The sequence below is a fragment of the Thermobia domestica genome, chromosome 7, assembly GCF_964235325.1.
Source record: "Thermobia domestica chromosome 7, izTheDome1.hap1.1, whole genome shotgun sequence".
Lineage (NCBI taxonomy): Eukaryota > Metazoa > Arthropoda > Insecta > Zygentoma > Lepismatidae > Thermobia > Thermobia domestica.
In genome coordinates this window covers 234,031,752-234,058,369 of record NC_137460.1, presented here as the reverse complement: position 1 = coordinate 234,058,369, position 26,618 = coordinate 234,031,752, and the positions used below count along the sequence as shown (strand labels likewise).

Below are 26,618 nucleotides of genomic sequence, written 5' to 3'. Positions count from 1 at the left end.
TAACGTATGAAACCATAAAACAACCACATCGGAATACAATATCGCAAAAAAAGTAGGTGCAAAACAGCTGAAAAATAGGTGCCCCCCCAAAGCTAAACAATAGCCAAAAGTAGTAAAGTACTAATTTACATATGATGAAAAGGAACCATTTTGTAAAGTGGTGTAAAATTATGTAGAAATAGAGGTGGAGTAGCATCAATACACCCTGAAATACCGTTAGCAATAGACGGCGGTCTGACTCCACTCAGACTTGTATTTCTGAAGAGTTACTCGGACTTCTAATACATATGAATTAACGCATGAAATTTCCAGAAATGGGCAGAAAGAAAGGCAATGTTACATGCAAAATGATAAAGATTAGAAAGTATCTTGCAAATATTGTTAACATACATATTTATGTGCAAATGTTGACAAAATGGCGGCACATTTGTTTCCTTATCTAACCTAATTTGTTTAAACCATTTAAAAATTTAATACGTTTATATCAGTAGTAGTGTCAAGTTTAGAAAATCCACTTACTTGTAAATTTAAACCGTTTAGCGGATTAAAAGTATGTGGATTTACTACACCATTTTTGAAATATATTTACTATCATATGACATATTGTAAATAAATATCCATTTTTGCATACTCCTAAATATAATATTAATAAAATAACATAACATCGTTGAAAATATACATTTCAAAGACTGCTCTGTGAACAGTAGTAATAATATACAGTGATACAAAAACGAATTTAACTATGAAATCATAATATGGTAATAGAATGAAATTTTCTTTGTGATTGTACACTTCTCCGAAATATAATTGCATGCCGGATTTTTTCTAAGTCCCTTAAAATTGTAGGTTTGGCAACATCGCAGCCGGTGTGATGGTAGGGAATGTGAAAAGAAAAAATAACGGGACTTCCCAACACAACTCAGAGTTTGCTGTTTGAAATACTCAGTTTTCTTTTTATAACTTAAAGTAATGATACATTTAGAACATCATATTACTTGGTAAATGCAGAAAATTTGGTTGTAAGTAAAGTAAAAACGCCTTTCGACCATAATATTCGTTAAAAAATGGAGGGCGAGTTGTTAAAAAAATCGTTCTCTATTTATGAAATAAATAGAACTTCATTGTTGTTTCGATAACCATGCGAGCTAAGTTCTTGCTTTCTGTGCTTATTTAGTACCTTAAAACCTGGTTCGAGTCCCACTTGATGCTCTTCCTTTTTTCATTTTGTGATTCTTCATTTATTTTTGAAGTATACTTTTACAGTATATGTATAACAAAGAGGTAATGGACAACTTCCTTATTTATCCAAAAATAAGATGGTGCACAGGTGCAAAATCTTTTCTATATAACTCATTGTGATTCCTTCTTGGTGCAAATTACTTCTTGCATCGATCTGTAAGATTTTCGTAAACCTCAAAATAAAACCGGAGTTCTAGTGTCCAGAAGATCACTATCAGGCCTAATACCTCCTTCATCACTACCAGAACGCAGTTCATATTATTATTATTTTATTAATATTATTATTATACGCTTCCTTAGCGTGAGAGACGTCATATCGACACCTGGTTGAGAGCTCTTGTGGTTTCTGGCTTACGTTAAGCTGCAAGTTAACTTCTGATATAGCCTCGCTGGTGAAAGGGGCGTTAAACTCAAAATCAAATATATTATTATATGCGTCGTTGGTGTGGGAGACCCGGGTTCGATTTCCGGCGGGAGTTCATGTGGTTCGGGGCCTCCGCTAAGCAGTAGGTTTTCGTACGTTCTCATAGTCTTGCTGCTGAAAGAAATCCTAACAAAATATCAAATATATTATTATTAGGCCTATTATTATTGTAAGTAGGAAATAGAAAAAAAGTTTTAGAGTACTAAATTTAGTGAGCCATTTTATTTCTTCCCAGTTTGTTCTTACACCCAGGGTCCAACTTGTGGGAGCATCGGGCAACTGCCCCTTTTAGAAAAGCTCCCCGCCGTTCGATGGGGTCGATGTTAAGACAATTTTTTTACTCCATATACGATACGAAGATGAAATGATAAATAAAGCACCAAACAGATTCACTACATTATATAAACAAAACAGAACACAAAATTTTAATCAAACAAAAATGAGTCTGGGGCCCATTTCAATAAAAAAAAATGTCTACTATTAGGTTCTCTAGAAATAATATGTATTAATATGGCTTTGAGATTTGTCATGTATGAAACGGGCTCAGGGGTGCAACCAATTGAACAGCAGATCTTGTCCTGCGGGAGGGCCCACACTCTCCGGGGGTCCATAAAGAATAAGAAAAAGATGGAAAGAGTTGGCGTAAGAATTAGAAAAAGAAGTTTTCTATGGTACCCTAATACACGTCTTAATGCTTGCCCCTCCCCCGAAAAAATCTAATTTACACCTCTGGTTACACCTATGGACTGCATTTTATCTTGGTGTATCAGAACGACTTTAGAAAAGTTTTTCACGAGGATCTCACATTTTTTACCTAAACGTCTTAATAGTTCTGAATAGTATCACATTTGCTACACTTTATCTCACAAGAATGCCCTTAGTGTCATGAATCATTGGTCATCATCTTACCCCGAACAATCTCTCGAGTGTTTTGCGAGTGGAGATGAGGTGCTTCCTTTACGGCTTTGAAATCGATACTTTTCATGTTCAAAGTGGTAGTGTTGTCAAGAGCTAGAGCAACTCTGCTTCCAGTTCTGCCACCACCTAACTGACCTGAGAAGTGAGCCGAGCGAACAGCTCATTTAACCGTACCGGCTCGAGCCGATGGTTCATTCCAACTGAGCCGGCTCGAGCCAATAGTTCACCTGAGCTAAGCGGAGCCGAGCTGATGGCTCACCACAGCCGAGCATGCTAGAGCCGATCGTTCACCTTAGCCAAGCCGAACCAAGTAGGTACCTCATCTCAACCGACACGGTTCTAGCCAATAGCTCACCTGAGCCGAGCCAATGGCTCATTCCAATCATCCCGACTCGATCTGTTGGCTCAGTTGTACAGAGTCGGAACTCAAGCTGCGCCGGTGGCTCAGGGCTCGAGTCGAGCAGGTCGATACCACTATTTCCAACTCGATAAACTTTTGCGTAGCTATCGTAAAGAATTGATCGATTTAAGCAGTGTTTAGTAGTTTTCATCGGTTCAGGTGGGTAGGGCCATAGCTTTCATGCTCCTTCTTTGGTTGTGACCCGAGTACTCCAAATCATATCCTTAACTTTAACAGTTTTCTAAGCATACAGAAAACCAAATGAGAAAGGTGACAAATTTCTTTCTATCGGTTGTTGAAATCGAGGAAGGCAAGCTCGCCTAGAGTAGACCCCAAGAGGCACACGTAGAAAGCAAGTATATAGTATATTGACTATTTGCCAATATTATTTTAGTGTGAGCAGTGATCGGAAAGGTACTTTTGAAAAGTAGCTGCACTACAACTACATGATAAAAATTGTACCTCGCTACAACTATTAGATAGTTTTTTTCAGAAACGTATCGCTACTTAAACTCTTGTCACAGATACATTTTACTTGGCATCATGCATTATAATATATATAATGTTATCTACATGCGTAACTAAACTTAAAAGTTTGGTTAAAATATTACTTAAAAGCTTTGTCTGTCAATATGCATTTCATATTAAAGTATCCATTTTGTCTGCTCTTTTAGAAGTATATATATATATATATTACCCCTCCGTCCAAAATATATATGCTTTCGCTGCTAGAATGGCCTGTAGGTGTATTTTAAGAGTAATTACTATCCTTTTGACCGATCGTCAGTACTGAATTTATTTAAGAAAATTCTCTTGTAATATTGTTACAAAATAATTGGAGATAGAAATCAGAAAACAGTCATATTTTCTCCCTATCATTATATAAAAGTTTACTAAAAGTTGTGAGGAAATGTCGGAGTTACAAACTATTTTTGTGCCCTCGAAAAGTTTATTTGTAGTTTTGGTACAAAATATAAAATTATTTAATTCAGCTACAGCTACAAAATACAGGTTTGACTTGTAACCCTGCTACATCTATAGCTACAGAATTTGTAGCTAGCTTTTGTAGCTTCGCTACAAATAGCGCGCTAGTTCCGAACCAACTATGAGTTATATAAGTAACAACTATCACCTAGTATAACTCATATCATATACTGTATATAAGAAAAAGTTGATGACAAAATAACTCAATACATTTTAAAAAAAGACTTAACCAACATATTAAACTCTAGACAAGTTGTTTCAAGTTTCTGTCAAATTATATTTATATACCATCATTTTGCTTTTAATGTGCCTATATTAGGACTATCCAAAAAAAAACCCTGTATATATTCAAAAGCTTGGACTACCTTTCAGAAAATTCATGAATCTTCACGCTTACGCTGTGAAGCATAAGAGAACATCAGCGTGTCATTGTTGCCCAAATTGATATTCATTAAACACTTTACTGATTTACTGATATTTCCAACAGAACAGAGAAGTGCATAAACAGTAAACAAAATGTGAGTTAATTGTTACTTGAATATCTTTTTTCCAATGAAAATCCTATTCTGCTGAATGGATGCGAAACATAGTGTTGTAAAGAAAACCTGTAAAGTTTTATTTTCAATAATAAAAAACATCGTTCTTTTAGTGTTTTTTTTTCAAATGTCCAATAAAAAACGTGGCCCTACTCACCTGAATTGATAAAAGCTACTGAGTACTTCGTAAATCCATTAATTCTTAATGATAGCTATTCAAGAAATTTATCGAGTAGGAAATTTACAAATGAGTTTTCAAGTACTTTGTTTTGCACCACTCCTCTTCACAGCCGAGCCAAGGATGTCTTTAAGGAGAGATGAAATACAGGAAGACTCAATAAGCCGGACAACAGTCATTTCCATAAAAGCAACCACCGATCTAACCTCTAGCGACGAATCTCGGTCCATTTAAATGCGCTGAATGATACGTGCCGACCCTAATTGTGCAATTGGTTTAAATTGGTTGTCGGCTCGCGACTTGTTCACTATAGAGCTGAGTTCAGAAACACCGCTCATATATCACGTCTACCGAGATGTGGCGGACCTCAACCGAGCCGAATCGAGAGGATGGTTCATCTGAGTCGAGTCGAATAGAGCGGATAGCTCATCGCAACCTAACCGGCTGTGATGCGCATTACGGAGCTTTAATTGGGTACGTCTACTAGAAGGACATCACCCCAAAAATCCACTAGATATGTGTCAATTGTTGAGACAACGTGCAACTTGTAATGCTACTATGAGAATTTGAGTTGCACATATCTAAAAGGTGAAATATATTTTTTAATTAAATTCGCTGCACTGCGCCTTCAACAATACTGACCCAGAGAACATTGATGTTACCCATGACAGTATTGCAAAATCAAAACTTTGGTGTACTATAGAAATTATACGCATTTTGTATCAGAAGTTACAACATTCTCTAATGAAGTCTTGATGATACAAATGTGGCAGAGCACGAGGAAAATATTGACGAGGCAGGTTCCAAAATCTCAATGCAGAACACAGTTGGCAGAAGTTCAGTGTTGTTTCTAGGTGTACGTTTCCCTTTCGAAGTTGAAACATCGCCCTGCGCAGGATCTGAGACATACTAAATAGTGTCCACCTATGGCCTCAACTCACTTTCAATTCTCTTCAGACCAGCTTTTCTATACCAAAATGTAAAAGAGATCTCATTTTTGAGCACATCATTTATCTTTAATAAAAGGATACAACCAGCTTTTTTAAAATATAATTCAATGTATGGCTTACATTTACTATTTTGAACCAGAAACAAAACCGATTTAAAAATAGAGAACACACCTCATCTCCTTTCGTAAAATACTAAGTGAGAATGTTCGGAGTAAGGTGATGGCGAAGATGTTATGTAACTAAGTGCATTCTTGTGCGATGCAATTGTCAAGCAAGCGGTGATACTATTGACAGCTATTAGAACTTTTAAGTGAAAAAAACATGTCAGATAGTCGTGAATACCTATCTGAAATGGTTCTGATACACCAAGAAAACAATAAAGTCTATACTGTTAAGAAATAAAAGATCTCATTAAATTTAGTATCCAAAACGTTTTTTTCTATTTCTTATTTATAATTATAATAATAATAATATAATATAATAATAATGATAATAATAGATTTTGAGTTTAGTGCAATTTCCAGCAGTGAAGCTATATGAGAAGCAAAGCTACAACCTAACCTAGGTTTCGAACGATATCAACTCACGCCGGGAGTGAAACCCTGGTCCTCCGCAACAAAGATACGTATAATAATAATAGATTCTGAGTTTAGTGCCCTTTTCATCACTGAGCCTATATAAGAAGTAAAGCTTCAGCATAATGTAGGCCCCAAACCACATGAGCTCCGCCGGGAATCGAACCCGGGTTTCTCACACAAAAGGCCCGTATTATATATATATATATATATATTTGATGTTGCGTTTAGTGTCGCTTTGAGCAGCGAGGCTATATGAGGAATGATTCTACAGCTTAACACAGGCCCCAAACCACATTAGCTCCTGTCGCGATCCGAACACGGGTCTCCCACGTCTAAGAAGCGTGTAATAGTAATAATAACAAAAGGTGCGTTCTGGTAGTGATGAAGGAGGTATTAGATCTGATATTGATATTCTGGACACTAAAACTCCATATTTATTTACATGTTTACGAAAATCTTATGGATCGATGCAAGAAGTTATTTGCACTGAGAAATCATATTTGATATACAGAAAAGGTTTTACCGCTGTACACCTTATTTTTGGATAGAATTGAAAGCTGTATATTACCTCACTGTAATATATATACTATAAAAATGTGCTGAAAGAATACTTGAAAAATTAAAAAAAAATTAAAAGCATCGAGTGGGATTCGAACCAGGTTCCAATTTTGCACCAACATAAAAAAAAAACTTGACAGGCATGGCTATCGGAACAACTTGAGAGCGCTCCTTCAGTTGCATTCATGAACAACCAACTCCTTAACTCCTGTTGCTTTAATAAAGATCTTCGATATTCTTCGAGAAGTATGTGTTTTCTTTTTAAAAAAGAAAAAATATGTTTGCTGCATTAATGCTAAGGTTCTGTTTAAACTAGAAGTAGCGTTATTTGAATTAACAAAGGAGAAACTGAGAATTTCAAACAGCAAATCCTGTTCAGAAGTAGCTATTTTTTCGTTCCTTCCCTTCATCTAGCTCAGAGTGCGTTCTTGACAATTTTACAATATTAAGGGAGTTAGAAAAAAATCAAGCGTGAGATTTTTGCACAGTGTGGACTAACATATCTGCAGCTAAACTTGACAATACACTAAATCCCTTTCTACACTGTTTGCATGTGTTAGAATTTTCTGCAGTGTAGATTAACAACTGTGTAATAAAGTTTGAGGATACACAAAACTGCTTATAACATTCTTAGAATTTGTGAGCAATTTCCCGTGTGCGGAATAGCATGTGTGTTTTCAAGTTAGAACTTACACTAAACCCTTCTCCACACTCACAACAGATGTTGAATTTCTCAGCTTTGTTAGTCAATATGTGCGTTTTTCTGGCTGAACGCCAGGTTAATAACTTTCCACAGTCTGGATATGCGTGAGATTTCTCGCCTGCGCAGACTAACATGTGCGTAGTTTAGTGATGGGCAGTGGAAATATTCCCGGTGGGAAGGAATTTAAAAAATGGGAATATTCCCGGGTTTTTTCCCTGGCCCATAAATTCCCGGAAAGGAATTTATTTCCACTTCTTTACTTTATCTTCCAAATTATAAGAACGATATGACTAATTACTTCATCTTAATATCTTATGATTTACTTCTAGATTTTAAATAATTTGGAGATTAAAAAAATTAAAAATTATTTGACGGTACTTTATATAACTAATAACATTTTTTAAGTTCCACTTCCATTTGCACTAAAAAGTAAGGTAATTGTTTAGAATTGGGGGCTAAAACTAGTAAAAACTAGGATGATTTACGAAAGAAATGAGTTGATAGTGATCTTCAAGTAGTCACGAAAGTATCCAACACTTTTTTTTTTTTTTTTTTTTTACGGCAGTAGGGGATTTATACAAAACGGATAGGTAAGTGGAACTGTTTTATGTGAGAAAAGAAATTGAATTGTTCGCAACGAAGAAAGAAACTAACGTGCCATGCGGGGCTCTAACCGCCTTGATCCGCGAATGCTCGATCTGCAACGCTGTCTGAATTTAATGTTGGTAACGTAATTTAACGTATGAAACTATAAAAAAAAACCGCATCGGAGTAGAATATTGCAAAAAAGTAGGTGCAAAAGCTGGCCCCCAATGCTAAAGAACAGCCAAAATTAGCAAAGTACTAATTTGCAAATGATGAAAACGAACCATTTTGTAAATTTAGAATTATGTAGAAATAGAGATGAAGTATTATTAATAAATCTTGAATCACCATTAGCAATAGACGGCGGACTGTCTCCTCTTTCTGACTGAAGTACTCGGACTTCGTTTACATTTGAATTAGCGTATGGAATTTCGAGAAATAGGTAGAATGAAAGGTCGTGTATGGCAATGTTACGTGCTAAAATATACAGATAACTAAGTATCTTGCCAATTTTGTGAACATAAATAGGTATGCGCAAATGTTGATAAATTGGTGAGACATGTTTCTTCTAGCATTTACCCAATCTAATTGCTTTATAACATTTATAAATTTAATGCGTTTATAATATAAGTAATAGAGTCAAGTTGAGCAAATCCTCTTCTATATAAACTTAAACTGTTACTATATATTTTACTATATAATACGTGACACATATTTAATTGAAAGAACAAATTGTAAATAAATCTACATTTATGCGCACTCTCTAAATATAATAAAGTGTTAATAAAGTAACATAGTACCGTTCAGAATATACATTTTAAAGAATCCCCTGTAGACAACAGTAATAATATGCTGTGATATAAAATTTAATTCTAGATTCAAATCATAATATAGTAATCGAAGGCAATTTTCTTTCTGATTTAACATAAGTTTCCATTTTGGGAATCTTTCGCGGAATATTCCCGAAAAATATCTTCCCGGGAATTTAACCATCACTAGCGTAGCTAATTTGAAGGTTTACTTATACCTTTTTTACACTCTCTGCAGATGCGGATCTTTTTAAATGTATGTATCAACGTTCTTTTTGGAATGTCATAACCCTGATCAAATTCCCTGCCTTATTCTTGGCACGTATGATATTTCTGTCTTGTATGAATTAACAAGTGTCTAGCCAAATTAGACCGTTTATTATATGCCTTTCCACACTCTTCGCATATATGAGGTTTTTCCCCTGTGTGGATTAATATATGTACAGCCAAATTTGAACGCCGACTAAATCCCTTTCCACACTCTTCACACGTATGAGGTTTATCTCCTGTGTGGATTAGCATATGTCTAGTCAAATTATAACGCTGATTAAATCCCTTTCCACACTCTTCACACGTGTGAGGTTTATCTCCTGTGTGGATTAGCATATGTCTAGTCAAATTATAACGCTGATTAAATGCCTTTCCACACACTTGGCATGTGTTAGGATTTTTCTCTGTGTGGATGAACATATGTGAAGCCAAATGAGGCCGCCGAATAAATCCCTTTCCACACTGTTGGCATGTGTGAAGTTTTTCCCCTGTGTGTGTTAACAAATGTGTAGTCAAAGTTGATCGTCGACTAAATCCCTTTCCACACATTTCGCATGTGTGCGATTTATCTCCCGTATGGTGTTTCATGTGTGTATCCAAATTTGGACGTTGCCCAAATCGCTTTCCACACTGTTCGCATGTGTGAGGTTTTTCCCTTGTGTGAATTAACATATGTCTCGCCAAATTATAACGTTGAAGAAACACCTTTCCACACTCTCGGCATGCGTTAGGTTTTTTCCCTGTGTGGATGAACATGTGTACAGCCAAATAAGAACGTTGATTAAATCTCTTTCCACACTGTTCGCATGTAAAAGGTTTTCCCCCTGTGTGGATTAACATATGTCTTGTCAAATTTGAACGTAAACTAAATCCCTTACCACACTCTTCGCATGTGTGAGATTTATCTCCTGTATGGATTAACATATGTCGATCCAAATTACCACGTTGGTAAAAGCCCTTTCCACACTGTTGGCATGTGTGAGGTTTTTCCCCTGTGTGGATTAACATATGTGTAGTCAAAGTTGAACGTAGACTAAATCCCTTTCCACACTCTTGGCAAGTGTGAGGTTTTTTCCCTGTGTGGATTAACATGTGTCCAGCCAGACTTGAACGTTGACGAAATGCACGTCCACACTCTTCACATGTGAGAGATTTTACATTTGTGTGGGTTAACATGTGTGTAACAAAATTAGAACGTACACTAAATAACAATCCACACTCTCCGCAGATGTGGGATTCCTCACCTGTATGTACTAATTTTTCGGTTGACAATGTTGATCTTTGACTATAATGTTTAGCACTCTTTCGGTACGTGACATGGTTTTCACTTTTATGTCTTACCATATGTCTTGACAAAGGTGATTGATTAAATCCGTTCCCAGACTGCTTTGGAGATTTCTTATCGGAATAAGAAAAGGTTTCTCTTAACGCAATAAAGCTATTCGCTTCTCTGTGAAGAGAAAATTCGCTATAGGGCCTGTAACAAATTCAATAAATAAGTAAGTGTAAATGAAGGTTATTAATAAGTAACAAAAAAAAAAAAACGAAATCATTCTTTGAATCTCATATTTCTGTTCCATTAACATGAAAATTTGTAGGAATATGTAAACGATAACTCAGAAGGTGATTCCATATGTCTATTCTAAAAATAAGAGCAGGTAGTTTGCTTTTTATATGTCAGTTTGTACAATTATTTGTAAATACGATATCAGAGTTAACTTAAGTAACTACAAACATACCTATTTTGTGCAATGTTGAATAAATATTTTATTATTATAAGCAAAAATAGAGATCTGCTGTTGCTAAAAATATTTATCTCATCAATTATTGTGTCAGAAAATTTAACAATCGCGAGAACTTGTTTCAATTGCAGCTACAAAATTCTTTACTATGATGACCAAGAAACAAAGGAAAAGTATAACAACTTTTAAGTATTTCAAAAAAAAAAGTCATTTCAATCTGTATAAAATCTCTAGCTGTGATAAAGTAAATTTTAATAGGTACTACAATCTTCGAGTCTATTCATATATAGCTACGTGGTTACATCTGACACATATTTAAGCCCAATTATGAAATGAAGACATTTAAGAAGCAGAAAGTTTTCAATTTCTTGTAATCTTTATCTATTTTCTGAAATACATAATTATGACTCCTGAATTTCACGTTAAAGGATTGTGGACATGCATTTGCACCTTTGTCACCCTTAGATTATTACTAATGCCTGTACGTTTGTGCTCAAAACATAGAATTTAAATTTCTTATAACCTGGTGTAATGCCATTAGGAGAAATCAAAATTCTCTACAGGTTTTGTAATCTGTCACAGGATTTTTTCTAAACAATGTTCCTCGAGTATTATTAGGAATGTGAAACACTTTAGTCATTATTGTTTTCATACGTTAAAAATAAAAAGGCTCTGGTGAAGATAAATGCTAAAATCTGAATACCGAAAAATGGAAGAAATATGTTTTCCATCACATTATAGAAGACAGGAAGCTGAACTGTTTGAAACATTTTTTTTAATATGTTGAGTGTCTACAATTAAGTGGGATTTTAACAAGTTAAATTCATTGAAATGGGAATCATAAGGGCGAAAAAAGGATTATATTTGTACGTCAAAAATCATAATCTGACGAGTCTTTCTCGTTAGAGAGAGGACAGTTGCTCACTAGCTTTTTACTTTTAAAAAGCTGTTGCTTGCATCAGTGTTTTGGGAAATACAACATTCAAGACGGAAAATCTGAACAATCTGCATATTATATCTCAGTACAAACTTGACATCCAGCTAATCTGGTATTAGCTAAGCAAATGAGTGAACTGAGTGAAAAAATATTTTACAGTGAAGCTAGCAACTGTATCTCAGTCAGAAAACTTCTTTCCTTTTTTCCTACATTACTGTCATTAGAATGAAGATCCTACGAGTAAGAAAAGATATTTAAATTTTACTGGAAAATCAGAGTATCTGACGAGTGGATTATGTTAGGGAGGTGAAATTTGTCCTATAAAATATTTACTCAATACCAACGAGCAAGTTACCTAAGCCCGACGAGATCAAAACGGGCAATTTCCGCAAATTTCTTAACATATAAATTTACCATGATATAAAGTTAATATATAATATATAGATCTCCATCACGCACTGCCTGATGCAGTTAAGTGATCACATTTTTTGTAGCATATTTTAAGAAAACTACGTTTGAAGCGGATGTTGTGAAATAAGCTGTAAACCCATATAACTTGGAATCCTCTCATAGACTTCTTTAGTTGTCTTAACACGTGCAACGTCAAAAACAGTAAAAGAGGTTGTAGTGTCTACGTGAGAATTATTTGCTGGGAAACAAAGTATTCTCATCATTTCTCTTTCAAATAACGCCTTTATCCTTTCCAAACGTGATTCCCTACCGATATGGAGCATTGTACAATCGCTATTTCTTCCTCAATAACTCATATTTAAATTACCAATATCATTTAAGCGTTACTACAATCCAATACTGACGGGACAAAACTTATGGATACTCTTCACTAAGTATGTCTACGTAGCTTGAGAGCATTATACATAATATGACTTTTTTAAACACAAATTTGACGGAATAAACATTACGTAAGACTATATGCCTACGAACACTGGACATTCATATACCATTACAACGTAAAAACTACAAAAAGATAATTCACAATTAAAATAAAGTTTTTAAAAAAAAACTTTCCCGACTTCAAAAACACATTCCGAAGAAAGTATATATTTCATGTACATTGTCTTTGCCAAAGTGCAATTTTATATCCAGAAATGCGTCTTGAAACAGGTCCACATCTCATTAAAGTAATAACTAAAATCACGATCCTGCACAAATTGTGAACTGGGGACAATAAGCGTAAAATTGTTCAGGGTTTTATTTACTGAACGATTCGTAAATCTCAAAATTGAAGTTAAGCATTCGTTTTCTGCACATTCTGTTGTAGAGGTCAGGTGTGATCAGGTGTGTGTTTCGCTGGTTACAAGCCGGTACAACATACTGTGCACACGTTCGCGAAATTAGGAATGATGGCCGAATGAGTTAGTTATTTGGAACAAACGTGACGTTCATTTGAAATTTTCATAATTTTCACTCTGCAATTTTAGCATCAAATTTAAAAGCTCAAGAAAACAAAATATATACTTCACCTTAAACTTTAGTATACATTTGGGAATATACGAAACTCATTCACCCAGTATTAATCAAAGCCGAGCTCCCACACCTCATAAATTTAAATTCTCAATGGACATCATCCTGCATTAAACCATGTTAACTTGGATTATCATCACCTATTCTTAGAGTATCTTACTCTAAAATACACCTGTATTATCTTATCGTTTTCGATATAACAACGTTTCAGAAGATTTTTACAGCTCCCATGCGTATTACTAATGCAAGTGACGTGACCCGCCTATCGCAGAAAAATCAATTTCATTCTCTAAAAATATATGATTTCTTATTGTTGTAAATCCTAAGTATACATATAACGCTGTAAACTTTTTTTTCCTTCATCTCTCGATAAGTAAGTTATTAAAAATTTAGCAGTCTTTTTCCTGTGTGTTAGTAACATTCTTTAACCCTTTCAGCCCTCACCTACACAATTGTGCAGGTAGATAAAAACACAAATATATAAAATATCGGCCGAACAAGCGCAATTGTACAGGTTAATTTTTCCGAAAGCTACTATTTAAAAAAAACCTAGATCTTATTTATGAGGATTAGTAGATCATAATAGATTAGAAAAACCCGTTTTTTTCTTTTTTTTTTGTTTGTTTCCGTTTGAATATTTTTAAAGAAATAGTCCGAGTGGAAACGGATATAAATCGATACACAGAACTTGTGACAATTAAATTTAATTGAAGGTGTGATAGACGAGAAAATCATCCTTTTCTCAATTTGTTCTTTCTTGAGAATTATTTACATTTGAGATGACATTTTCAAAACTGGTCAACTGATATTTTCTACCTCCTGGTCGTTTGCAAGTAAAACTAGCTGCGTGATAGGTCTATTCTAAAAACAAAATTTATTCTATTGAATACAACTAATAATTACATAATTATTATACATTCAAACAAATTTCTCCTACAACCTGATATTACTAGTATTGACCATTAGAATTTTACAAACTAGTAAACTTCGGAGACACACATATCAATTAAAGATAAATCAACGGAACAAAACTTTATTGAAATAATTATATATAATTATATACCAAAAAGTTGACTCAAACGGGAATAAAACTCAAGAACTTACGCTTCTGCTGTAAGTTCTGGGCTTTACCAGAGAGCTAATATCTTCAGCTTACCTTTATAAGCTAGTTAGTACACGGAAAGAAGCGGGCAAAGTATTGCATACAAATGTAAATAAGGAAATAAGAAAGTGTTCAAAAATCTAACAGAAATATTATGCTTACACTAAGACAACTATCATCATCAAATTCAAAATGTTATAAAATTTCTAAAAAATTTGCGTTTATGAACAAGTGTTACGGTCTTAGCGGAATGTGTGAAATAACCAACGTAAATGTGGGAATGGTAAAAATTGTCATGGGTAAAACATACATCATTGGCTGAAAGACGAACAAAATAACAGCATCCCTGTGTACTAGGATAATATTTCAAGTCAGGATAAAAGTATAAATTGATGGCAGTGAAGGACAAAGTCTGAAGACTGCATATTTTCTTTAATCATTCACATAACATCTGCCAAATATCTGCTCCTACTCTTTTATGTATGACTAACAGTATGAACCTCATGGGGTGTATTAAACGTGTTATACAACACCCAAGTTAAAAAAAAAAGTTTATATCGTTTCACAGTGTGAAACTAAGACTTCCAAAATATACGAATTCAGTGCTCAAACTTGAAGTAGTACATCTGTAGCAATGGGTTTGAATAGAGTAACAAAATCGAAGATAGAAGCTCTTCCTTTTACACTAGACCCATCTCAAAAAGCTATTCCTAGTTATCCATTTCTCTTTTAAGTCTAGATATAAATGTTGAGAAAGTAGTTAATTTGCAGCACTTCCAATTTGAACAGAATGCTAAGGCAGGACATAGCACGTATTGTTGGGACGCTGATCGCAAAAGAGCTTATAGATATTTTATACAGTTTTTCTTTATGAAAATCAGATAACAGATGGACTAATCATTTCCAGAACAACATCTCCTCGATACTACGGTTTCGCGCATCTTGGACAAACCAGTTTCTTCATTCAGTAACCCCCACAGGATCTGCTCGGTTCCTCACCACGGTCAACACAGCCTTGCCCCGTATTACCTACAGTATCGGAACATACAATACCTCTCTCCGGTTGTCACTCAATGAATCTGCTGAATGCACTAAACCTAATCGTCTACCATCCAGTTTCGGGTGGTAGCATCTGTTAGACGATCTAAAATGTAATATTGAGAACAGGTGAAATTAACATTTAGTCCCGTATATTGATCACAATGCATGTCATGCACTTACATCACGTTATCATGATTTTCTGAAAATGGAAAATGCACTAATGATTTGCACTAACACATAGACAACTTTCGTGAACATTCCACATTCTTCAGTTTTCCTTTTCCTTCTTTTCTTCTACCAGTATTTTTTTTTGGTACCAATAGGTGGCAGCATAATCAAAGAATGGCACACAGAAAGCGAACTAAATGAATTTGGAATATCATTACTATTGAGCACTATTGAAAATATGCGTTTGAGTGAAAATTGTAATTAGGTGTAAATTTGGATCAGTTACATTGGCGGTCGAAAGGAATGTACGTGCGCAATTAAAAAATTGTAGAGGTTCAAGATCCCTATACCGTGATTTCTCTTCAACTGAAACCACCATTTCAAAGCCAATTCATCAGTTCACTGGGAATTCTGTAAGTGCTTTTGCTTGGCGATCAGTTCATCAGATGAAAGTGTCTTATTTCAATGAAGAAAAGTAACAAAATTACGGGACACTTAAATACATATAAAATGAACTCATGGGGCATTTATATGTAAAGTCTTTCTTCACTTGCAGTTCATTCTTTTAGACACTGTTACTAGGATAAACAATATCATATGCATGAAATATTTACATATATAAATGAATATCATGATATGTTTTTAAAGATATGCGCTTTTACCACCACCAATAATACAAGTACATTATGAAAAACTTAATATATATTAGATGCAAAACATATTAATATTACATATTTTATATTAACATTATAACGTTTATAATTTCTTCTTTTTTCGCATTCATATAAAATCTTTCAGAGTTATATTCATTGAATGATCATAAATACATGTTAACTTTACAAAAGAACTAAAACATGTATCTATTAGTTTGCATCAAAACAGTTTACGAAAATAAAATATAGTTATAATCACGTTTTCTAAAAATAAATGCAACTTCTTGAAAATACAGATATAAAATTTACATGATATTACGAATCGTTGGTTTTGTCACGCACATAGATGAAACATACATTAATTAAAACAATGGTACTTTCATATTCCACAAAACAAAATAAGTGCACTTACTATATATATATATATATATATATATATATATACTACACTTAAAATTGTATATACATAAGAAAACATTTTCAAACTACTTATACCGTTCTAACGCAATAACATACAAATAAATAATTATAAATGAGAACTATAGGTTACACTTTATTATCATACAATACTCATATGAAATAAATTACTTACCACTCTTACACTATTCAGCGTCTATTAACATAATTTACAAGTCTATCTTCCTTCACCATACATTTAGTGTATCTCCTTAACCCTTCGGAATGGCAACAAGACCTTCTAGTGAGGTAGGAATAAAAAAGAATACGGAAAATGAGCCCTAGGGTTAAAACGAAAATAGAAGGGAGTTGCCATTCATAACAGAATACTCGTCTAATAGTATTTCCAGTAACACAGAGAAACTTTTTTTCATTCTAATAAACTTAGAGTGGACATTAGTTTACACTAAAATTATTACATAAACGCTAGGCGACTCACCTCGTACTGAGAGTGGTTTAAGATCTTACTACAAGTTACAATAACTTGTCGCATAAGCATCGAGAAAATATGGCCACTCTGATAATTGAGAGTTTTCAGCTCATATCTCTTTTTAAGTAATATAATATTGTTAGACAATTATTTGACATAGAATGTTCTTTAACATATAATCCGCATTCGTAACTTTTCATACATGTCACGTCTATTCAACTTTGGATTTAACAAATGATTTAAAGTCAATATGAAGGTGTGTCTTTGACACTCGAATTTAACATTCAACTATTGTAAATACAAGTCACATTTCAATAGTTCTTTCAGCAGTAGCTGGAATTAAACTTGTTACATTCGCTTCGTTAGATACAAACTAACTTTAGTCACATTCGAAAAAAATATATTTACCAGAGTTTCAGTCTCACAAGAATCTACCTTTTTGCTGTTTAGTTTTACAGAACCATTTTTTTTTTCACGAAAGTGCTTCTTAGCTATTTCTAAAAATATGTTTTTAGTTTTTTGAGTGCGTCTTTACACTCTCGTACGATCAACAGAATGTACGCTACAAGATTCTCCACTCAAAGGATTTGTAAGTTCAAAAACTTTTTCTGAGATCCTAATTTTCCATAATAAACGATCTTTATAGAGCATGAAGAATTTACTAATCTTTTTATTCACAGCTGAGTTCAAACGTGATTGCAAGGAAAACACTAAATCATTTTCTTTTATTTTATATTTTCCTTCCTCGGTTGTGTTGTATTTTTGATTTCTTTTTCTCACCTTCTCATTCCTACCGTAGTCAGCCATTATGAGTTTATTCTCCGAATATACAGGTTTGTTTTTGTCAACTTTCATTTATTACAATGGTAAAATGCTTAAATAGAGAATAATTAGTTTTGCGTTCAAGTGAAGACATGCAGGGCTGACAGCTAAACTACTACATACAGAATAATTCGGCAAAACTACAATTTGGAGTATGTGCCTCTTCCAAGAAGTATGGTCTTAATTACACAACAGTTTAAACAACCTTTTTTTTCTCTATGAAGTCGTTTCACATTAGGGCTCTTCGGATAGTAAGGAGTTTTGAATTATAATACCATATTTTTCGATTCTAAACTTAAATTTAGCTGTAGACGAAATGAATTAGGATTTATTTCATTAATAGGAATTATATATTAATCGAATTCTGTTATATAAAATATCCACCAGTGTCTACCAATATAGATATCTGAATTTTCATGGTTACAAAGTAGTAATATTCTAAGCATCTTAAAACACAAATGGTGGTGGCATTTCCAATGGGAAACATCCCGTAATATCTAAGAAATACATCTAAAATTGACAATGCAAATTTATTTCCATTATGGGGAGATGGGTAAGGGCCTAATAAATCAACTGAACCTTGTAAATTACACTCTTCACGGCAACAGTTTGCAGAAGTCTGGCTGGTGGTGAAGTTCCAAACTTCGTAGGTCTACAATTAGTACTATCACGTAAATAGTTGCTAATACCTGTGCGCATAGATTTCAATTACAGGAGTCGCTTATGAAACATAAAATCTTTTAAAAACCAAAATGCCCTTGTTATGGATAATTTAAAATTACATATTTCACAAGACATGGAGGGATACAAGTTTTCCAATGGTCAGGAAAATGGTAACTACGATTTAACAAATTACCATTTTCAATTTTGTAAAATTCAGCAATGCTACGATTTTTAACCATAAAATAAGGATCATTGGGGCTATCCAAATATTTCATAGCATCTTCGTACTGTGGATGGTTTTTTTTTTTTTTTTTTTTCTTAACTTGGTATCTTTCAGTTTCTGGAGACAAAATGACACGTGGCAATGCGTCGCTAGCTTGATTATCATGGCCCTTGATATACAGAATTTGTGTGTCAAATTTCTGAATTTGTATACTCCAAGGAGCAAGTCTAGAAATCCACTGTCTCGTTTTATGCAAATATACAAAAAGCTATGATCTGTATAAACTTTTACATGTCTTCCACACAATAATCGAATCCAACGTTTAAGAGCAACTACAATTAAAAGACATTCACGTTCAACAACGGTGTGATTTGAGCACCAAGCGCAAAATATGCATTTTAGTGAAAAATGAAATTAGGCGTAAATTTGCAGCATTTAGAATATATGTTATTATTTTCGTTTCATAGCGATAAATGTTGAAGCTGGAGACGGATAATTTTAACCACTTCCGACTTGAACAGAGCTTTAACGAGAAAGATAGATCGTTTCCTAAGCAAGCTGACTCGATTGTAGAGAAACAGATTTCAATATATCTTGCCATTTTCGCTTTACGGAAATCAGAAGTAACAGTAAGTTTGTAAGTAAGCACTTGCGGTTCTGATATAGTGCTGTGAACAACAGAGATATGTTAAAACGTTTAAGATGCTAGAACGTTTGCACAAAATGCTTCTATCTATGACCGTTTTGTTTTGTGGCGATAAACTTTGAAACTAGTAATGGTTCATTCTAACAACCAGTAATGGTTCATGGTTCATCTTTGAATTGAATTTGAATGCAGAATCGATTACAAGAACCTGCATCCTGGTAGATTTTATCATTCTTCTTCTAAGAAAATGAGGGCTGAAATTAGATGTAATAGTAAATTTGAACTATTTCCGTCTTTGACACTGTCAAGAATAGTCATTATATATTGTATTGAGACGTTCACTCGATTGCAGAAAACTGATTGCGGTTATATGGTGTCTTTCTTATTCTATGGCAATAAAAGTTGAAAAATATATATTGAAACCGGATGTAATAGTAAATTTGAACCATGTTCGTTTCTGGTAAAGTTCTGTGGGTAATCCGATATGAACAATTTAAACATTAAATTGGTTACAGAAATCCGCCTTTAGCTATCTGTTACCTTTTCCGTTCTGTATTGATAATTGCTGAAACCAGAAATGGCTAATAAGGAATGCTTACGGTTTCAATTGAGGGTAACGGAGGAAATGGACCTATTCTTGAGAAGCTGAATCAATTGTACGAAACCGTATCTCGATATCTCTTACTGTCCTTACTCTACAGAAATCAGTATTGAAATTAAATGTTTAGAAAATTTCAACAACTACCGATTTTGGTAAAGTGCTGTGGCTTGTGATATATTCACTCCAGACTCTTAATCGGTTGTACAAACTGTTTGTTAATGTCTGTTACGGTTTACGTCCTATGATAACAAATGTTAACACCAGAAATGGTTAATTTCAATCGCTCTGCTTTAAATAGGGTTAGCGGAAAATGTGCAACCTTATGTTAGAATGCTGAGTTGATTGTAAAAGCGTACCTCCATAACTCTTACCACGATTGCCATATAGAAATAGGTATTGAAATCTAAATTTACACTAAATTTAAGCCATTTCCAATTTTGGTACAGCGTTGCCAAGAGTTATCTTATGTTTGACTCTCAATTGTTTGTTGAAAGAAGTCTTCTTCCTGTTTTCGTTCTCTGGTGATAAAAGTTCAAACCGAAGTGGCTAGTATTAACCATGTATCGTTTGAACAAGATTCTGATACATAAGATGGACACTATGTTTGAGATGGTCATCCAATGCAAAAAGTCAATACATGATACCTTTAACAGTGTTCATTCTTCAGAAATAAATTTTGAAACCAGAAGTACTAGTAAAATGCAGCATAGTAACGGAATGTTGTTTGAGACGCTCAATTCTTGGCAGCAAACCGCTTCTCCTTCTCTGTCTCCGTTATCGTTCTACGGAATTGAAACTGGAATTGAAACTGGCAATAGTAGAGAATTTGAAAAACTGCCCATTTTGGCAGAGCGCTTTAGACAGTGATTATGTCTTGTGTATAGACAGAGGATCATTTGTAAATAATCACTTCTCGTTATCAGTTAACGTTTCGTGCTCTGGTTTTGTTAGTTAAGTATGAAGCTAATTGCTAGTCTGAAGAAATTTCCGTTTGATTATAGGGTTAAAGGGCGAAATTGAATCTATTCGAGGAACGTTGAAATATTTATAACAAGCAGCATCATTAAAGCGTTTACTGTTTATTCAATATGGAAATCACTTTCGGAACTGGATGGATTAGTAAATTTGAACCATCTTCGGTGTTGGTAAAATACATTGGATACTCTGAAAGTTGTCTTAAGACGCTGAGAAGTATTGGAAATAAATACTTTTCGCTATATTACAATATTCATTCTATAGCAATAAACGTTGAAGTTGGAAATGGTAATTTAAATCAATTCAGGTTTGAATAGAGAGTTAAGTAATAAGTTGGAACCTATTCTTTGAAGGCTGAATCAATTGCAACAAAACGTTTCTCAATATATTTTTAACCATTTTCCTCTGATTCGTTTTCACAGACGGACGAAGGAGCAAATCAGTTCTAGAGGACTGCCGTCACTTACACACAGCATAGTTCTAGTCTAAAAACCTGCATTTGTAGAGGAAAGTTGCTATATATGGGGAGGTTGCCTAATATGGGGAGGTGGGATTTCTCATAACCGAGGGAATTTTGTGGAAGATAAATTGCGTGAACGGTAAATTAGTGTCACGAACTGGCAACACGGCCTAAGCTAGGTGGCATCGCAATTAGTTCCTTTGTCTCAGTCGAATGGAAGTGTTTGGTGTGCAGGAGAAAATTTCCACCGTCTCGGAAGTAACGTCTGTGTGTCGCTGTAAAGGTAAAAAATATCTAATTACACTATCTTACGCGCTTGAGTAGAAAACGAAGCTCATAGTAAATAGTGTATATCGTGTTATCTACATTTATTAATTGTTGATATATGCGTGAGAAAAATGTCAACGAAAGTTGCCTATTATGGGGTGGTGAGAAGTTCCTAATATGGGGCTCCCCAAATTACGAACCCTTAATTTATTCTGGAAATTGAGGATACTTTTCTGTCTGTTTTAGATGCTGAAAAGAAAACAATGGCAGCAAGATAATATGAACGCAGCTGTTTACTCTGTGATGAAGAAGGAAATGGGAAGTTTCAAGGCCTCTCGTATTTATAATGTACCACAAACAACGTTAGAAAGATATGTAACCCAAGCCATTGAATCAGGCCAGGATACTGCGCCGAGGGTAATCAAATTAAGTAGGAAGCACGTTCTCCCGTTACATATTGAAGAGGACCTTGTGAATCATTGCATTAGTATGGAAAAACTGTTATTTGGCTTGTCAATGACGGATGTACGACGCTTAGAGTACCAATATGCAATCAAAAATGAAATTCCGAATCCTTTTTCCCGGACAGAGAAGATGGCAGGTAAAAAATGGTTGAAACAATTTTTTAAACGTCACCCTCAGCTATGGATTAGAACGCCACAGGGTCTCTCACATTCTAGAGCTACATCATTTACTCCTGAAGCAGTAGATAAACTTTTGACTTATTTGAATCGGTTATGGATAAAATCAAGCATTCTCCATCAAGATTGTTTAATTGCGATGAAACTGGCATTTCCGTTGTGCAAAGTAAACATACCAAAGTCATTGCTCTTAAAGGAAAACGCCAGATTTCTGCTCTCCAGTCGGCTGAAAGAGGCACTCTTATCACAGTAGTGACATGCATGAGCCCTACAGGAAATTACGTTCCACCGCTACTCGTATTCCCACGCAAGAATATGAAAATTGAACTGATCAATGGAATCCCACCTGGTTCTATTTATGCATGTCACCAATCTGGTTGGATACAAAGTGATATATTTACAGAGTGGTTCCGACATTTTACAAACTATATCAAGCCTACAGAAGAAGATCCGGTGGTTCTGGTTTTAGATGGTCATTTCTCGCATGTACGGAACTTAGATGTCATAAATCTAGGACGCGAGAACTATGTTACCATTATATCGCTACCGCCACACTCCACCCATAAGATGCAGTTTTGGATCTAACATTTATGGGACCATTAAAGTGCTATCACAAGCAGGAAATAGAACGCTGGTTGCAAATAAATCCAGGACGTGTTGTGACTATATATCAGGTTGGCGATTTATTTGAAAATGCGTACATGAGAGCAGCAACAGCCGAAAATGTAGTCAGTGGTTTCAAAAGAGCAGGCCTATTTCCGACTTGCAATGAGCACTTTCAGGCCCATTGCTAGTTTTGTATATATATGCATATATTTAAAGGAATTTTAATTTTCATATTACTTTTTGTTTATTAATGCATATTCAATTAGGGTAAGGACCAGCGCTGGTAAAATTATTATAGATTAATATTTGTCTATTAATCTTTATATAATGTTATATATTTCCTGTGTACTTTATGTATTGTTTAATGTACATATATGTATGTGTTAATCTTGAAAGTTATTCTTTTCAGTTTTTAAAAAAATAATTCCAAGTAAGGCTTAAAGTTTAGTAGCTAGCTAGTTCACATGGAAACACTGTTAAGCTCAGTGACAGTTTCTTCTCGCCGTTGCGGAGAGGGAGGAAGCTGTTAAATTCGTATATAAGTAAGAAGGGAAAATGCAACGGGGAGACACATTTTGGATTATTTTGGTAGAGTCGAGACGGAATTTCTTGCGGAAGGAGCTTTCGTGCTCCTTGGGCCTCTTTTTGCTTCGCGACTTTTCTTTTTAAGTCAGAACAGGGGTACAGCTGAAAGTGATGGCTGTGTTTAGGGTCAACCTTTAGACTTGTTTAGCGGAATACGAATCAGAATATTTAAGTTCGGGTTGTATGTCTAAGGGTTTATAGTCTAAGGATAGGTTCGATTCCCGATTAGGAAATTTTAAAGAAATGAATTTTAGCAGGGATCTTTAGATCTATTGTGGCAACGTTCCTTCCGAACGCTGTCCGTTTTCAGAAATTTTCTTTCTTTTGATTTTTAGGGAAGGCTGTTGCTATGGCAACCGAGCCGGTTAAGTAATATTTTTTCCTCGGTTAGTCGTATTTGATTAGCCGATTAGAGTTTTTTACAGCTGATTCCTCACATAAGGTGATGGTAGGCTGTTGTTTGTTTTGAATTTTATTCCTACTACCGAGCCTGGGTGAAGGTGCTTTATTCCTAAATGAAGGAAATTTCCATTTCCTTTTACCTTATTAAAGTCTGTTAGCTAACTGATTTCCTTAAGGGTTGTCCAATAAAGGGCGATACCTGAATTAGGGATTTAGGCCAGACAGTTCTCAGAATGTTGGGTCTGTCTTTAGAGTATGCGAGGTACATGATGGCTTGTACGAGGACGCATGTTCAGAACCTCTCTTAAGGAAATTTATTTAATTTTTAAAGAAAGCTTCACGTCTGGAGCGAACTGTTATTTAAGGTTTTAAGTAGTCGGGGACCTCTGGGTCTAGAGGTGTACCTGAACGATTTTTTTTAATTGGTGAAATCATTTTCATTAAGGGACATTAATCACAAAGATAAATTTTTCCTTGATTTTTTGAATAAACTATAGTCTACATGGAAAAGTCTGATTGATATAAAATTCCCTGAACCTTGGGTATTAATATTAAGTTTATTGTTTGCAAGTTACCTAGACGATTAGTAAAACATATTATTTATATTATGTGAGTGTCTCTTGAATTAAGTTTCAAGTTTGGAAGCGAAGTATAAGATAGTAGAAGGAAAAGACTATATCATACGCGTGTTATATAGGGCACACAACAGACTAATAAACATTTTCAGAACTCATGACTTCCTCCAACATGAAACACCAAGTGATAGTTGTAGGTCCTTAGCTGTTACGATAAAGTCCCAAGCGGAAAGGATTTCCATCGAGGACGGGCAACTTTCCGAAGCAAACACATCCGATCCATGTAGGTCAGTATCTGCTACCATACCACCAGAACAAGAAAGGATTTCCATCGAGGTCCGAAACCCTTCTGAGCCAAGCACACCAGGTTCAAATAGAACTGTAGAACTGCCATCACCTACATGTACTGTGACGGCACATGATATTTCCCCTATTCCAGTACGACCTATTCGACAAAACTACAAGCAATCTCGAACTGAATCAGCCCAAATTATCACAAGTTCACCTTACAAGCGAGGTATAGAATGCCAAAGGGAAACCAAAATAGAGACTAAAAAACAAACAGAATGCGGAACTTCAGCATCGAAGAAAAGAAAAGGCATTTTCAAGAAAAATATTTTTCTATCGACGAGAAAGGAGGATTCCTCGGAAGACAAATGAAGAAGATGAAGCAGCCAAGGAACACAGCCAGAGAGTGCAGAGAAGCGGATAATTTACGAAGTAAACGATTCCAGCGTAGGCCTTTGCCACAACAAGATTCCAGTAGTTCATCTAACTGGGAATATATGCAATTGTCGGATGTGTCCGACGAAGATAACAAAGAAGAAGCCGAGTGCTTCTATTGCAGTGGACTATTTTCCGAAGATCGTGAAAGTGAAGAGTGGATTCAATGTGCAGTGTATTCACGGTGGGATCATGTTCTCTGTGCAGGCATCGATGATGACATTTTCGTCTGTGAAAGATGTTGCTTTAAGTAAAATTATGGTGTGTGGAGTTTTAATTTCAGTGCAAAGCAAACAGTGTTTTTTTCTCGTAGATTTACAATTTAAGTAGTATACATGAAAAGAAGATGACTTTTTTGTGTGGATTTACAATTTGAGTGAAAAAGTATCAGGCTTTTAAGTTTTTCTAGAATTCCAACTTCAGTAAAAAGGAAGACACACATTTTTTTTATATTTCGTCTATCATTTAATTGAAAACGAGAAACGGGAAAAGACTTCTATTTTATAAAAACTATTTTCAAACAACCACTTATTATAAATGCATTTGTTTCTTTGAATAGTTCCAAGATATTGTGTTCTGCATCTGAAATTATTTTTCTTTACAGTTATGTAGGCATAATGTTTTGTATTAACGTTTTGCATTAGACCTAATGTTTTTCCAGCTTTAGAACAATGTAGATCTGTATTGACGTTATTGTTGATCAAAAATAAAATAATCATATTATATCTTCATATTTTATCTTCTTATTTCATTTTCCCGTAATTATCACAATAGTTTCTCCGAAAGATTGTGTTTCCTTGCTTTATGCAAGTTATTGATGTAAGCATCTATATGTCATAGCTCCATATTAGGAACCCCAGCATCCCCATATTAGGAACCCCGGTAGCCTAATATAGGGAACAGCAATACTGTTTTATTTTTTTATTCTGTGACTATTTTTTTTTTTTCACATTTTCATGTGTAGAATAGACGAACAAGGTTTCTGTACAGCATTACCGGAAGTTTCACATATTTCCTACAAATCATGTTTAAGCAGGAAGCCTTATAAAAAAAAAACTCCCCATAATTGGGAACTTTCCTCTACTTATGTTCGTTATGAACAATATCACACCATTGAGATTTACATATATAGCTCAAAAAATTAGTCGTCATATTACGCCAGATTCGAAACCAGATTTTGTATGCCTGTTCTGAAATGTAGTGTAAAAGTGTGTGTGTACAAATAAAACGAATACAATTTTAACACAGATAATTTCTTTTATATCAGGATAAAAATCCATAGGCCA

General features: G+C 34.6%; 1 protein-coding gene across 1 annotated transcript in view; it reads right to left on the bottom strand.

Annotated features, from left to right (window-relative positions):
• Window positions 1–675: 675 nt before the first annotated feature.
• Window positions 676–26,618, bottom strand: part of LOC145690739 (uncharacterized) — a 197,445-nt gene continuing 171,502 nt past the window's right edge. Inside the window, exon 4 of the mRNA XM_081765923.1 lies at window positions 676–10,609. Within this exon, the coding sequence (XP_081622049.1) occupies window positions 9,172–10,609 (1,438 nt within the window). The 3' untranslated portion in view covers window positions 676–9,171. The remainder of the gene's footprint in view (window positions 10,610–26,618) is intronic.